Raw genomic sequence first — 17,282 nt, forward strand, 5'->3', positions numbered from 1 at the left:
ATCATTCACTCCTTTTTGAAAGCATTTGTTTTGTCCAAACCTTCCCACAAACAGGGCCCACTGGAACCTCCCAACTTCATTTCTCACTAACACCCTAGACATACCCTCCAGGAAGACTACCGCTCCTCAAAGGGTGGAAGGCTGGCAGTGAGTCATTCACTTTTGGGTTCCTACTGTGGCTACTCTGCCTTGCACTTGGTAAATAAATAGTAAACTTCTGTGGAACTGAATTCCAGATCCCTCTTAGTTCCTTGTTTGTACCGAGTTAATAATACATCCCAGCTCAGGCACCAGAGTGATAGAGACACCAACGCTGATGAGTAGAGATTGGACTTTCAGTCACCTGTAACCACATTCTGCTCATGTCCGCACAAACTAAACGGCTCACAAATAGCAAATTCTTTCACAGAGCAACTACAGAGTATAATGTGGGTTACATTTTTCTTGCATTCAAGTACCTTCATTTTAATACTAACAGAACCTCTGTGCTCATTTTTAAAGCTCTATAAACTTTTCATTACTGCTAATCACAAGAACATTGCAAATATATTTGAAGAGAGAAAATTCTTAAATGATTCTGTTATATAGATGATAAGCAATGCAAATAAGATTGGGGGGAATTGTCAAATGAATGAAAAGATGAAAATGACAATGAGAAATTTTGCCTTTAGAGTTTTCTGGCAACGCTACAGAAGTAGATGATGCTTGCATATTTTTTTTCCTTAATTTTATGTTTCCATTTATGGCTGTGCTGGGTCTTCGTTGCTGCACGTGGGCTTTCTCTAGTTGCGGTGAGCAGGGGCTAATTTCCCGTTGTGGTGCATGGGCTTCTCACTGAGGCGGCTCCTCTTATTGCAGAGCACAGGATCCAGAGTGTGTGTGCTCGGTAGCAGTGGCTCACGGGCTCTAGGGTCCACGCAGGCTCGGTAGTTACGACTCACTGGCCTAGCTGCCCTGTGGCGTGCGAAACCTTCCCGGACCAGGGATCAGACCTGTGTTCCCAGCACTGGCAAGTGGATTCTTCACCACTGGACCACCAGAGAAATCTTGTTTCCATATTTTAAAATAATAAAATCTGCTCAAAACTCACACTTCTATAGTGAATCACTGTGCTGTACACCTGAAACTAATATGACAGTTAAAAATCATCTATACCTCAATTTTAAAAATATTAAAACACATACATACAAACTGAGAGATGCTGGCTTTTGAGTCATGATAGATATCTTTTGGGAACATAGTAAAATTTCAGGCTGAGACTGATATGAAGACCATTTAGATATGCAGAGATATGGAAACTATTTACTTAGTGTCTCCTTAACATAATAACAAGTGTGTTCAAGTATTTTGACCTTGTAAGATTATTTTCATTCTAGTAGAGTGGAGAGATTTTGGAACTTTATTTCCCTGCTCCCCCCTGCCATTTTCTATAAGGTGCCATGACTGCTTGAATTCCGTAAATATGTGAAACCTTCTTCAGGTGGGCAGTGAACAAAAACTAACCCTTGTATATAAAGATCAGTGACTTACCATTGGTCCATTCCATTAACCTTGGAAACATAAATTTAGTGAACAAATCCTCCTCTATATTAGTATTTCTGTCTTGAGGTTACTGAGAAAAGAAGATTCTAACAGGATAATAGGGACTTTCACCTTTGGTTAAATGTTCGTTTTGTTCTTGTTGCTTTGTTTTGCTTTTTCTATCTTCGGCATTTTATTTTTGCTGTTGTTTTAATTGGGGTATAGCTCCCTTACAGTGTGGGTTTCTGCTGTACAACGAAGCAGATCAGCCGTGTGTATACATACATCCTCTCCTTCTTGGACCCACCTAGGTCATCACAGAGCCCCAAGTTGAGCACTCTGCACTCTACAAAGCAGCCTAAAGGTGAATAGGCTCACATAACATTTCAAATTTGAGATGTCCAAAAGCTTCATTTTACAAACGAGAAGGCTGAGGCTGAGGATTCTAAGGACCTTATGAAAACACAGCACATGACAAGAAACCCATGGCCCTGCATCATGTTTCCCCTTGGCATTTGCCTGACTGTGCAGTGATTAGTCTAAGGTACACTGACCTTGGTGCCATTGGCACACTGAAAGTCTAAGTCAAAGTCACTCAGTTGAGTCCGACTCTTTGCGACTCCTTGGACTATACAGTCCATGGAATTCTCCAGGCCAGAATACTGGAGTGGGTAGCCTTTCCCTTCTCCAGGGGATCTTCCCAACCCAGGTCTCTTGCATTGCAGGCGGATTCTTTACCAGTTGAGCCATAAAGGAAGCCTGGGCCAAACAATTCTTCATTGTTGTGATGTTGTCCTGTGCATGGCGGGATGTCCAGCAGCATCCCTGGCCTCTCCTTTCTAAAGGCAAGTAGCACTCCCATTCTAGTTGTGACAACACCTAGAATTTGCCAAATGTCCTTTGAGGGCATCAACCCCAGTTAATAACAACTGGTCTACCCCAGGCCATCTTAATGATTATTAATCAGTTATTCTGTTTTATGTTTTCTGGGCAAATACTTTATGACATTAATGCATCATTCCAGGATAGAGCTCTAAATTATTTATATGAGAAACCACAATCTTACCAAGAAAAGAGACTTCACTGTTTTTTTGGCACTTGCAAATACAACTAAGAGCAAATTCTGACTAGGGTTAGCCTATGCCAACTTTTAGCATAGATTAAGGTTAAGAAAAGGAACAAAATACAGACTGGAGAATTTTGATCCATGTTTAATGAAAAAGAAGTTACAAGAATAGAAATGGACATAAAACAAAGAGATCAATTTGGGGAAATATTGTGATAGATAGAACAGGGGAAGATCATACTAATCCTGAATTTACTCATGTATTCTTATTAGTCATCATTGACCCAAAACATATCCTTAAGTCCAAAACAGAGGGGTAGTTAGAATTTTACTGATGTTTACATAGGAACTCACCAAAGTAATGTCCAAACAATACCTTTCCATCTCCCCAGAACATACACAAGCAAAGGCAGAAATGTTTACCAGGAGGTAACGTGGCATGAAGAAAATGCACCTTTATCAGTTTTTTATTACAACAGCAAGTTAGCACTGCAAATGTGCATGGACACAACATGCCTGCTGCTAACATTTTCATGAGAAAACTTTTATGATTTGCAACCATGTATTCTTAGTGCAATCAATCACTGAGGGATTAAACCTAACTGGTGAACATAAATATATGCAGTGAAGTTTCTGACAGTTCACATTGGAGAACAGTTGAAATATTAAAGACATGAAATTTAAAAATACACCGATGTGAAACTGCAGTGAGCATCTTACTAGTCTGTTCTGCTCATGATTCTTAGTAGAAACAGTCAATGTTCTCTATCATTTTCTACCTGGATATACACCGTATGATCACACCTTGCTAAATAAGGAAAAAAATATTTTGAAACGAATTATGATCCCTAAAAAGATCTGGTAAAGATTTGCTTTCATTATCTTATTTTAAAGAAAATAGCCCTTCTGTCCAATTAGATTGGCAAGCATGCAACTCATTAGTGTAGACCTTGGCCATGTGTGTAATAAGGAGAAGCAACAGATTTTACTCACTATCCCTTGAAAATAAAAAATCTTTTGGCCAGTGCACAGCAGCCACCAAGCTCTTACGCTCACACTGAACCATGTCAAGTTAGGACGAGCCCTGTCTCTTCTGATACTGTATTCTCAGTTTCTCCAGTTGCTCGACGCACTGGGACTGGGCCAGCTTCAGTGTCCGATTCTCCTCCGTCAGTGCCTCGAATTCCCGAGCCAGCTGAGCGGCATCCAGCTTCTCCTTTTCTGCCTGATCCAGCTTGGCAATGAGCTCCTTTCTGAAGATGCACGGGGCAGGTGAGGCAGAAGCACAAAACATAATGAAACAAATTAAATTACACAGCAACAGCACACTGGAAGCCAAGTAAGTCATTCTGCTCTGCTAAATCGGACCCATCTCTGCTTCTCCAGGGACTTACTGTCATTTTTCCAGCTTCACAAATGTTAGCTCCCTTTATTTTATCCCAGCACCTCTATTAGGGATATCCAAAATACTTAATATACACTTTCGAAAAGCTCGATAAGTCCATCGACAGTCAGAAAGGTGATCTTTTAAAGAGTTCAACTAACTGTAAATGTTACCACTATTTTGGAGAAAAAAGCAGAAAAATTTGTTTACAACTTAAGATGCTACTGTCTTAAGGGTAGGGGGACTATAGTTTGTCCCTTATATATTAATAAGTTTTGTCCTCCAAGTTCAGATATTACTTCTTCTGTTTTCTGAGTTTAACAAACCTTGACTAAGTTTCTTCGAACTAAGAAATTCCAGTTGCTTCCTGCAGGTTTTATTCTCCATGTCTTTCTCTAGTCCTTATGTATATCTTGTCACTTTAACTACAAAATGATCTATCTACATTTGGTGGGAGTCTGACTCGAGAATTCAGGAAGCAGGCTGTTATTGGAGGGAGCCTGTAGTGATAATGCCTTAAACAAAACCAGTTTTCAATAAATATTTGTAAGTAATTCATTGATGTAAATACACATAATAAGGAGCTAAAGATGTGTAGTTCATGTTTAGATTTAATAAACTGGGGGTGAGGGGCACATGATCTCATGGACTGTAGCCTGCCAGGCTCCTCCCTCCATGGGATTTCCTAGGTAAGAATCCTGGAGTGGGTTGCCATTTCCTATTGCAGGGGATCTTCCCAATCCAGAGACTGAGCCCAAATCTCTTGCATCTCCGGCATTGGCAAGCGGATTCTTTACCACAAGCGCCACCTAGGAAGTCATTAATAAACATGACAACCCAAAACAGGTCCACTCCCCTTATATTTGTCAGTTAATCCTAAACTAGATTTAACTGAATTCTCCTTTACCTCCATATAAGGGTATGTCACATTTCTTCCTCCTCTGTAGGAAAAAGTGCAGAGACCTGGAACACCACTTGAACCAAGTGGTCAAACTTGACATTTCTAGTAACAAGATCAGTAGATGTTGCATGCATCACAAAAGACCCACATCTTTTCTGTGGTGTGTGCATGCTGTGCCAAGTCGCTTCAGTCGTGGCTGACTCTTTGTGACTCTATGGACTGCAGCCCTGCAGGCTCCTCTGTCCATGGGATTCTCCAAGCAAGAATACTGGAGTGGGTTATCATGCTCCTCCAGGGGATCTCCCCCACCCAGGGACTGAGCCCATGTCTCACGTCTCCTGCATTAGCAAGCAGATTCTTACTAACCACTAGCGCTACCTGGGTATTCCTTCCAAAAAATGCAAATACCAGACAACCTCAAATTGAGGGAAATGCTAAAAAAAAAATAGCTAGCCTTTACTCTTCAAAATGTTAAAAAAACAACTGTTTTGCATGTTTAAAAAACTAAAAAGAAATGACAACAAAATCAATATGCAATTCTGAACTGGAAAAAAAAAGCTGTGAAGGACATTATAGGGAAAGTGATGCAATTTGTTGTTGCTGTTGTTTAGTCGCCAAGTCATGTCCAACTTTTTGTGACCCAAGGACAGTAGCCCACCAGTCTTCTCTGTCCATGGGATTTCCCAGGCAAAAATACTAGAACGGGTAGCCATTTCCTTCTCCAGGGGATCTTCCAGACTCAAGAATCAAACCTGTGTCTCCTGCATTTGCAGATGGGTTCTTTACAGCTGAGCCACTGAGGGATGCAATTTAAATACAGGCTATGAATTAGATAACAGTACTGTGTCAATGCTAAATTTCTCAATTTTAATTATTGTACTGAGGTCAAGTGACAGAATGTCCTTGTCCTTAGAAAACATCACTTAAGTATTTAGGACAATAGAGCATGACAGAGATACAGATATTGATACTGACATACACACACTATCTGTACATATATGGGCTTCCCTGGTGGCTCAGAGGGTAAAGCATCTGCCTGCAATGTGGGAGACCTGGGTTGGAGACCCGGGTTCGATCCCCAGGTCGGGAAGATCCCCTGGAGAAGGAAATGGCAACCTACTCCAGTACTCTCGCCTAGAAAATTCCATGGATGGAAGAGCCTGGTAGGCTACAATCCATGGGGTTGCAAAGAGTCGGACACGACTGAGCAACTTCACTTTCACTTTTCACTATTTATCTGTATATATACATGTGATATAGATAGATACATATCCCACCTCTCTAAGAGAGAAAGAACCCCAGTAGTGTGCAGCTTTGGGGAGAGGAAGAATAAACCACAACTGGGGAAATTTTTAATAACTGCTGCTGCTGCTGCTAAGTCACTTCAGTCGTGTCCGACTCTGTGTGACCCCATAGACGGAAGCCCACCAGGCTCCCCCGTCCCTGGGATTCTCCAGGCAAGAACACTGGAGTGGGTTGCCATTTCCTTCTCCAATGTGTGAAAGTGGAAAGTGAAAAGTGAAAGTGAAGTCGCTCAGTCGTGTCCGACCCTTAGCGACCCCACGGACTGCAGCCTACCAGGCTCCTCCATCCATGGGATTTTCTAGGCAAGAGTACTGGAGTGGCTTGACTGCAATAAAGGAAATATGGGGGTTCTTTATAACATTTTTGCAACTTTTCTATAAATCTGAAACTGTCAAAATAAAGTTGCCTTAGAAAAAGGGCAATAAAGCAAATGAGAAGAGAAGTTCTAGTATTTTCTTCCTGCATTCAGTGGACTACCTTGTGTACCCAATTTGGTGACCACTGAGCAAAATCAGGCACTGGAGAGAAACAGCCCAACAGGGACAAAGGGAAGGTAACCTGGAACACTGATATACATACACACAAAGTTCCTTTGGGCTCTAATTGATCTTTGAATCTTCCATGGTGTTTAGAATACTAAGGCTCCCAAAGACAAATTAGAAGTTTGGGATCAACATATACACACTACCATATATAAAATAGATGAATAACAAGGATCTACTGTAGAGCACAGGGAACCATACTCAAATCTTATAATAACCTATAATGGAAAAGAACTTAAGAATTTATATGTGTATGTATACATAACTGAATAATTCTGCTGCACACCTGAAACTAACCTAACATTGTAAATTAACTATACTTCAATGGTTTAAAATGGTTTTTAAAAATGGTTTGAAAAAAGAATATAGGGAATTCCCCAGCAATCCAGTGATTCAGTTCAGTTCAGTTCAGTCACTCAGTCGTATCTCTTTGCGACCCCATGAATTGCAGCACGCCAGGCCACCCTGTCCATCACCAACTTCCGAAGTTCACTCAAACTCATGTCCATCGAGTTGGTGATGCCATCCAACCATCTCATCCTCTGTTGTCCCCTTCTCCTTATGCCCCCAATCCCTCCCAGCATCAGAGTCTTTTCCAATGAGTCAATTCTTCTCATGAGATGGCCAAAGTATTGGAGTTTCAGCCTCAGCATCAGTCCTTCCAAGGAACACCCAGGACTGATTTCCTTTAGGATGGACTGATTGGATCTCCTCGGAGTCCAAGGGACTCTCAAGAGTCTTCTCCAACACCACAGTTCAAAAGCATCAAATCTTCGGCGATCAGCTTTCTTCACAGTCCAACTCTCACATCCATACATGACCACGGGAAAAACCATAGCCTTGACTAGACGGACAGCAAAGTAATGTCTCTGCTTTGTAATATGCTGCTGCTGCTGCTGCTCGCTTCAGTCATGTCCGACTCTGTGCGATCCCATAGACAGCAGCCCACCAGGTTCCCCCGTCCCTGGGATTCTCCAGGCAAGAACACTGGAGTGGGTTGCCATTTCCTTCTCCAATGCATGAAAGGGAAAAGGGAAAGTGAAGTTGCTCAGTCGTGTCCGACTCTTCACAACCCCAAGGACTGCAGCCTACTAGACTCCTCCATCCAAGGGATTTTCCAGGCAGGAGTACTGGAGTGGGTCGCCAGTGCCTTCTCCGTTGTAATATGCTATCTAGGGTGAATTAAGACTTCACACTTCCACTGCAGGAGGCATGGGTTTGATTCCTGATTGGATTCAGTGTGGCCAAAGGGGGTAAAAAAACATAAAGTCTGCAAAAAAATACTTGTTGATTAAATATAATTGGAGAGTAAAGTACCTCAGGGTCAACACATGTTTTAAAGATAAAGAAATAGAAACTCAAAGTACTTAATCTAATTGGGAAAAGTCACACACCTATTAAGAAACAGGTGTGAATCGAACCTATCCTTCCGATTAAATGTTTAAGGTTCTTGCCTCTAAACTTAACTTAAGCAATAAACGTTAATAATTAAATGCTAGTTAAGTTTCTTATGGGCTTCCCGTTGGCTCAGCAGTAAAGAATCCACCTGCAATGCAGATGTGGGTTTGATCCCAGGGTTGGGAAGATACCCTGAAGGAGGGCATGGCAACCCACTCTAGTATTTTTGCCTGGAGAATCCCATGAACAGAGGAACCTGGCAGGCTACAGTCCACAGGGTCACAGAGTCAGACACGACTGAAGCAACTGAGCATGCATGCAGCTTCTTATGTAACTATCTTTAAAAAAGTGAAGTGAAGTCGCTCAGTCATGTCCAACTCTTTGCAACCCCACGGACTGTAGCCCACCAGGCTCCCCCGTCCACAGGATTTTCCAGGCAAGAATACTAGAGTGGGTCGCCATTTCCTTCTCCAGATCTTCCCAACCCAGCGATTGAACCCAGGTCTCCTGCATTGTAGGCAGATGCTTTACCATCTGAGCCACCAGGGAAGTCCAGAAGAAATTTCTTAAAGAAATTGATCAGTAAAACTTATGTAAGTAAAAAGAGACATGCTTCCACATCCCTCACCCATCAGATTCCTGTTCTTTTCATCTCTTCAAATTAACTGTGTCACACAAATAGTGGCTACTGTCCAGGTTCCATATCCAATCTTGTTTAAAACTCCTGAGGACAACCATTACCAGTTTTAACTGGTAGGGAAAATAAATCACAAAATCACAGATTTTACAACTAAAAGGAATGGTCGTGATTGTCTAATCCAATCTTCTTGCTTCAGAGAAAGTCAATAATAATTTATTCCTTACTGGAATCAAGAAGACCCGATTGATAGGTTTCTAAATTAGTTTCACATATTTGATAAGCAATTATACATCTATTTAATGAATACTGTCAAAACATCTGTTGCCTCCTGTCCAAGACCTATTTATATAGACAAATTGATGCTCATCCATTGTGCTGTGTTTTAGTCGCTCAGTTTAGTCGCTCAGTCGTGTCTGACTCTTTGCAACCCCATGGACTGTAGCCCGCCAGGTTCCTCTGTCCACGGGGATTCTGCTGGCAAGATTACTAAAATGGGTTGCCATGCCTTCTGCCAGGGGATCTTCCCAACCCTGGGATCAAACCCAGGTCTCCCATTTATATAGACAAATTGATGTTCATACATTAGCAATTCATAATTAAAACCTGGCACATCAAGCTACAAGATAATCTTATAAATAGATGATCTGAAGAACAAGTCAATATGTATAATTGACTAGATAGGGTTTTGCTTTGATTTCTTATTTATCTTTTCTATTATTCCCTTCAAAAGAGTTTGATAAAGGTGCAGAAGACCATCATTACAGAAATCTTATTTCTGATGTTAAGAACCTGTAACAGTTTTCCACATGATGTACCTCAACAGTGAGAAGGTCATAACCTTGGCTACACCAGAGATCACCTGTTGTCCCCATCCGAAGCTGCATGCCTGGCAAAGGTTTTATTTGCTAAAACTAATTAGGAAAAGAGGAAATCCTAGTGAGTTGGTAGAAAGAACTTGAAGACTTTCTGCAAAGTAATTCCAAAACGAAGGATATTCTTTATGTTGTAGGAGGTTGGAAATAAATAGATTCATCAGATTCATCATTAGGACAAATATTTCTCTGCTTCTGTGAAGACCACTACTATGGCTCTTTGAACTTTCAAAGCTGACTAAAGATTTTTATTTGGAAAAGAAAATCCTGGCAGGTTAGCCCCTAGGAGCTAAAGTATTAATTTTAAATAATAAAGTAATAAAATACTATCTCCATCATGGGGAGATATTTAGTTTAAATAAAGATTTAGACTGCAATGTTAGTGATTCTCGGAAGATATGTGCACTGTTGTTGTTGTTTAGTCTCTAAGTCCAGTTGGATTCTTTTCAACCCCATGGACTATAGCACGCCAGGCGTCTCTGTCCATGGGACTTCCCAAGCAAGAACACTGGAGTGGGTTGCCCTCCAAGGGGGTCTTCCTGACCCAGGGATTGATCCCACATCCCCTTCATCTGTAGGAGGATTCTTTAAAGGCCCAAATCATTATGACTGGGGCACCAATGGAAAGTGCAACCTCGTAGTCTGATGAAATCTGGAATACTGGGATTTCACATAAAGCTCAGTCCTAAAATGAAAGAATCCCCTTGACCACACCTCCGCCTCCTGGAGCAAAGTGAAGAGTCAAGACACTTCTTTGGCCCTTCCACTCATTCACTCAACACATATTTGTTGAAGTCCTATTGCAAACCAAGCCCTGTCCTCCTTTCTCGATTGCCTAGTTAATCTCAGGAAGTGTATCTCCCCTGTTGGAAAATGAACGCAAATCTTATAACTTACCAAAAACCATCTTATCTATATCAGACATCTTAGGAAAGAGGGTCAAATCTCGCTCCCTCATTACTACATACCCTGCAAACACTTGTGGAGAAATATCCTCATTCACTGTTTCTTTATAACCCTGAAAACCTACTTTCTGAAGGCTGTGTAAATATTTCAGAAAAATATGCTGGGAATGAAAAAAAGCGAGGTTTGGTTTTCTATGTTTGCTACTGGTACTGTGGAAAGAAAACTTCCCTGAAGTCAAGCAAGTAAAACACATAAAATTGAACTTCCACCATCTGGCCCTTCTCTGCCCCTCACCCTCTTTGTCCCCAATCTTTGAGAGTTTCCCCAGAACACAGGTTAAAAACCTCTGATTTCCAAAATGTAACACAGGAATATCCCAAAGAAATCAATGTTTCTGGTGAAATAGAAAAACCTCTTGCTGCTGGAAATTTCAAAACAAATTAAATACCATAACTAAAAACAAGACAAAATAGGGCTGTTTCTTTAAACTGACTTTACAAATTGCTTATGCTCCATTTTCTTCCATCCCAATATATTCCCCTCAGTGAGATATTGCTCCCTCAAGCATCATTTTAAATACTTTAAATAGATGTGAAGGGACTTCCTTGGCAATCCAGCAGTTAAGACACAGCACCTCCAATGCAAAGGATGTGGGTTTGATCCCTGGTTGGGGAGCTAAGATCCCACATGCCATGCAGAGCAGTTAAAAAAAAAAAAGACAAGAAATATAGATCAGCTGTTAATTGTGGTATTCCCCCATGAAAACCCTTTTCTAATGTTTTGCCATTAAAATTATATATCCTTTTTTCTCAACTCAATAATAAAAAGACAAATCAATTTAAAAATGGGCAAAAGATCCAAATAGACATTTCTCCAAGACATCATAGAAATGTCACAAAGCACATGAAAAGATGTTCAACATTTTTAGCTATCAGTTCAGTTCAGTTCAGTCGCTCAGCCGTGTCCGACTCTCTGCGACCCCATGAATCACAGCACACCAGGCCTCTCTGTCCATCACCAACTCCCAGAGTTCACTCAAACTCATGTCCATCAAGTCGGTGATGCCATCCAGCCATCTCATTCTCTGCCGTCCCCCTCTCCTCCTGCCCCCAATCCCTCCCAGCATCAGAGTCTTTTCCAGTGAGTCAACTCATCGCATGAGGTGGCCGAAGTATTGGAGTTTCAGCTTTAGCATCAGTCCTTCCAATGAACACCCAGGACTGATCTCCTTTAGAATGGACTGGTTGGATCTCCTTGCAGTCCAAGGGACTCTCAAGAGTCTTCTCAGGGAAGTGTAAATCAAAACCACAAAGAAACATCATTTTATAGCCACTTGCATGACTATAACCAAAAAGACATAAGTGTTGGCAAAGATGTGGAGAAATTGGATCATTCATACATTTGTAATGGGAATATAAAATGGTGAGGCCATTTCAGAAACAGTCTGGTAGCCCCTCAAAAGGTTATGGGATTTCCCTTTGTGGCTCATATGGTAAAAGAATCCTCCTGCAATGCGGGAGACCTGGATTCGACCCCTGGGTTGGGAAGATCCCCTGGGGAAGGGAAAGGCTACCCACTCCAGTATTCTGGCCTGGAGAATTCCACAGACTGTATAGTCCATGGGACCGCAGTCGGACCCGACTAAGTGACTTTCTCTTCAGAAGGTTACACATGGGACTATCACAGGACCCAACAATTCTACTCCTAGTAAAAGTGAACTGAAAAGATGCATCCCCACAAACACTTCTACATCAATGCTGGTAGCAGCATTATCCGTAAAATAGCCAAAAGTGCAAAGAATCCGAAGGTCCATCAACTGACAAATGGATAAATAAACGTGGTATAACCATACAGTGGAACATTATTTGACAATAAAAAGAAATGAAGCACAGTTGCATCTCATTTTATTGCACTTTGCTTTATTGTGCTTCACAGATACTGTATTTTGCTTTTTTTTTTTTTAACATTTGCTCGTTTTATGTCTCTGTATTACATTTTGGAAATTCTCAAAATATTTCAAGCTTGTTCATTATTACTGTATTTGTAATGGTAACCTGTGATCCATGATCTTTGATGTTATTATGTAAAAAGACCACAATTTACTGAAGGTTAGCATTTATTAGCAATAAAGTATTTTTATATTAAGATATGTACTTTTCTGGGCTTCCCTGGCGGCTCAGCAGTAAAGAATCCACCTGCAGTGCAGAATCTACAAGAGATGCAAGTTCAGTATCTGGGTCAGGAAGATCCCCTGGAGAAGGGAAAGGCAACCCCCTCCAGTGTTCTTGCCTGGAGAATCCCACGGAGAAAGGAGACTGGCAGGCTACAGTCCATAGGGTCGCAAAGAGTCAGACATGACTGAAGCAACTTAGCATGCACGCATGTACTTTTGTAGACATAATGCTGCTACACATTTAATAGATTACATAGTATACTTAATAGATTAACAGTATAAACATGAAAGTGAAGTGAAAGTGAAAGTTGCTCAGCCGAGTCCGACTTTTTGCGGCCCCAGGCCAGGATACTGAAGTGGGTAGCATTTCCCGCCTCCAGGGGATCTTCCCAACCCAGGGATCGAACCCAGGTCTCCCCCATTGCAGGCAGGTTCCTTCATATTCACTGGGAAACCAAAGAATTGGTGTGACTCTCTGGTGCGATAATCACTTTATTGCCGTGGTCTAGAACCAAAGTTGCATATCTCCAAGGTCTGCTTGCACCGACACATGCCACAACACTGGTGAACTTCAAAAATACTACACCAAGTGAGAGAAGCCCGCAAACAAACGACTGCATGCCGCATGATTCCATTTCTCTGAAACATCCAGAATAGGCAAGCACACAGACAGACAGTAGATGAGTGGTTGCCAGCGGCTGGCAGGAGGAAGAGGGATGGAGACTGACTACTCAGGGCACCAGGTTTGTTTTGGGGTGATGAAAATGCTCTAAAATTGTGATGATGGCCTCACAACTGAGTCTTCCAAAAACCCCTGAATTGTTTCTTTTGTTACATTTTTCAACCCAAATTTTCTAACAGTTTACCTCTTTTTCTGATATTCTGAGTCAATCTTCCCACCACCACCACCACCACCCCAGCCACACCCCACAGCATGTGGGATCTTGTTCCCTGACCAGGGATCTAACCCTCACCATCCCCTTCCCACACTGAGCGGAAGCTCAGCGCCTTGACCACTCAACCACCAGGGAAGCCCCTCTAAGCGAAACTTTTAAACACTACAGCACCTAACACAATTTTTCATACATGGAGCATCAAGTGGTTTCTCCTCTGAATGAGATAAAACACAAAGCAAACTTTACTAAGTTTAATTTTAGAACTAATTATAGTTTAACTATACCTTCTCTCTTTTTGTTTTTTTTGCTGTGTCACATGACTTGCAGAATCTTAATTTCTTAACAGGGATTGAACCCAGGCCCCCTGAAGTGGAAGTGCAGAGTCCTAACCATTGGACTGACATGGAATTCCCAAAAACACATTTTTAAGACATGCAAACAATTCCATGATAAATTTCAAATGCCATAAAATAACTGTGGGAGATTTGGGTAGACGTATACACATTACTATATGTAAAAATAGATAACTAATAAGGATCTACTGTATAGCACAGTATACTACTATACGGACTTCTCAGTAAGTCTGTAATGACCTATATGGGAAAGAATCTAAAAAAGAGTGAATATATGTATGCGTATATATATATATATATATGTATATCTATAACTGATTCACTTTGCTATTGTAAATTAACTATACCGCAATAAATTTTTTTAAAAAATACTAAAATAGGTAAAAATGGAATCCTAAAAAATGTTCAATTAACCCACAGGATGGCAAGGAAAAAAACAAAGGAAATGGCAAAGAAAAAAAAACAGAGGAAACAAAAAGAAAACAATAACAAAATGACCAACTCAAGTTTATAGCCCAACAACAACAAAAAAATCTCATTTCTGAGTTTCCATTACATACACAAAATTTATATGTGTTCTATAAAAATGCTCATAATATTTATTGAAAAAAGTATGTATATATTTTATGTTACTATATTTGTAATTATATAAATATATTTATTCATATACAAAAGGGTTAGAAAAAAATAGGCAAAAATGATAGTAAGAGTTTTGCAAAGGTGTCAGAATTATTGGTAAATTTTTTAAGCTTTCAGTAAAATTGTCATTTTTATTTTCAACTGAGAAGAGAAAATTTTCCAATGAAAGCAAGAACATGTTTGTATATCACTGGTCAATAAAGTAGAAACTATTCTTTAAATTAAATTCACCCCATTGTGAGTTTGTAATCTTAGAAAATGTTTGATTCTCTTTATCCACCCAACAGAGAAGATTTAAAATAATAGATAATCAACATTCCTCTCCCCTCTGTGAAGTCTCTCAAACTAGATCCAGGGAGACCCCCTCTGGAGATGAGAGTGAAGTTCAGTTTAAGCTGTGCCCACGTGGCTCCAACATGTAAAAACTCTCTTTTAAAATACCTGCATTAATAAGTATAGTGCTCCTTTCAGTGCAGTATAGAACATTCACTGCACAACTGAACACGGTGGCTGTTCTTTTTTTTTTAACGTTTTATTTTGTATTGGTGTATAGTCAATTAACAACGTTGTAGAGTTTCAGTGAAAAGCAAAGGGACTCAGTCATATATATCCATTCTCTGCCAAACTCCCTTGCCATCCAGGCTACCACATAATACTGAGCAGAGTTCCCTGTGCTATACAGTAGGTCCTTGCTGATTGTCCATTTTAAATATAGCAGTGTGTGCATATCCAACCCAGACTCCCTCACTAGCCCCTCCGCCTTCCTTCCCCCCAGCAACTATAAGCTCCTTCTCAAGGTCTGAGAGGAGGAATTTGGGGAAGTTTTGCAGCATGTCCTCACAGCATGAGTTTGCAATCGTTTTGCCTTACTTTGTAAGCCATCGGTAGGTTTTCCTTCTATGCAAGGTTATAAACTGTGAAAGTGAGGACAGTGGCAGGACACACAGTAGATGCTTGCTGTGTACACACAGGTTAGATGGAACCGAATAAAGCCTTTTGAAAGACACAACAAATAAATAAATTGTCTAAAAATGAAAATAGAACACCTGGATTAGCATCTCCCTGTGTGTCTAGCTTATGCTAGCCAATCACCAGAAGCAACATAATCAGTCACATTTTATTAAATAATAGGGAAGAAATTCTCATCCAAATGGTTGAAAAATGAAATGCTGATTTATTTCAGTCAAATTCATTTGGTCCACTCCACTTTGACTAAGTATCAACAACCTCAGATATGCAAATGATGCTACTGTAATGGCAGAGAGTAAAGAGGAACTAAGGAGCCTCTTTCTTTTCTTCTTTAAAGAGCCTCTTGATGAGGGTGAAATAGGAAAGTGAAATAGCTGGCTTAAAGTTCAACAATCCAAAAACTAAGATCATGGCATCTGGCTCCATCACTTCATGGCAAACAGAAGAGGGAAAAGTAGAAATAATGACAGATTTTATTTTCTCAGGCTCTAAAATCACTGTGAACAATGACTGCAGCCACGAAATTAAAAGGCAATTGCTCCTTGGAAGAAAAGCCATGACAAATCTAGTCAGTGTATTAAAGAGCAGAGATATCACTTTGCTGACAAAGGTCCACCTAGTTAAAGCTATGGTTTTTCCAGTAGTCACGTATGGATGTGAGAGTTGGACTATAAAGAAGGCTGAGCGCCAAAGAATTGATGTTTTCGAATTGTGCTGTTGGAAAAGACTCTTGAGAAGACTCTTGAGAGTCTCTTGGACTGCAAGGAGATCAAGCCAGTCAATCATAAAGGAAATCAGAGTATTCATTGGAAGGACTGATGCTGAAGCTGAAGCTCTAATTCTTTGGCCACCTGATATGAAGAGCCAACTCACTGGAAAAGACCCTGAAGCTGGGGAAGATTGAGGGCAGGAAGGGAAGGGGATAACAGAGGATGGATGGTTGAATAGCATCACAAAATCAATGGACATGAGTTTGACCAAACTCCAGGAGACCTTGAAGGGACAAGGAAGCCTGGCATGCTGCCTTCCATGGGGTCACAAAGAGTCGGACACAGCTTAGCAACTGAACAACAATCTTGCCTAAACACAAAGACCATTTAGGAAATTATCTGTTGCAAAATGTTTTCTACTTCAGTAAAGTGAAAGTGAAGTCACTCAGTCATGTCCGATCCAACTCTTTGCGACCTCATGGACTGTAGCCTACCAGGCTCCTCAGTCCATGGAATTTTCCAGGCAAGAGTACTGGAGTGGGTTGCCATTTCCTTCTGCAAGGGATCTTCTCAACCCAGGAATCAAACCCGGGTCTCTTGTACTGCAGGCAGACACTTTCCCGTCTGAGCCACCAGGGAAGCCCACTTCAATAGAGTGTTAAAAAAAAAAAAAAACATGAACCGCACAAAGCTTTTGTAGGACCAAGCTCATTTTTTTACAAATATAAAATATAACCATACTTCCAGTTTCAACAATTTATCTTAGCAATTCTTTACTTCTGATACTGACTTCATATTTTAAATACAGACCATACAAATTAAAAATAAAAAATGCCTACACAGTGGATATAACGATCTCCTATAATCGGCCACTGCAAATCGCCCCAACTCATATTTTATCCTATGCTCACCTCCCTATTCAGTGACTGGGATACAAAGAGGTTAAAGGGTATTGAGCTCTGCAGGGAACCAGACAGAGTCAGAAAGACAGGACATACAGTTCAGTG

General features: G+C 40.7%; 1 protein-coding gene across 2 annotated transcripts in view; it reads right to left on the bottom strand.

Annotated features, from left to right (window-relative positions):
- Positions 1-2,731: 2,731 nt before the first annotated feature.
- Positions 2,732-17,282, bottom strand: part of MAP3K7CL (MAP3K7 C-terminal like) — a 49,636-nt gene continuing 35,085 nt past the window's right edge. For both annotated transcript variants that reach the window (XM_055421692.2, XM_088835995.1), the window contains one exon: positions 2,732-3,840. In XM_055421692.2, the coding sequence (XP_055277667.1) occupies positions 3,660-3,840 (181 nt within the window). In that variant the 3' untranslated portion in view covers positions 2,732-3,659. The remainder of the gene's footprint in view (positions 3,841-17,282) is intronic.

This window comes from Moschus berezovskii, chromosome 1, assembly GCF_049115385.1.
Source record: "Moschus berezovskii isolate FMDL1 chromosome 1, NW_MosBer_1.0, whole genome shotgun sequence".
In the NCBI taxonomy this organism is placed as follows: domain Eukaryota; kingdom Metazoa; phylum Chordata; class Mammalia; order Artiodactyla; family Moschidae; genus Moschus; species Moschus berezovskii.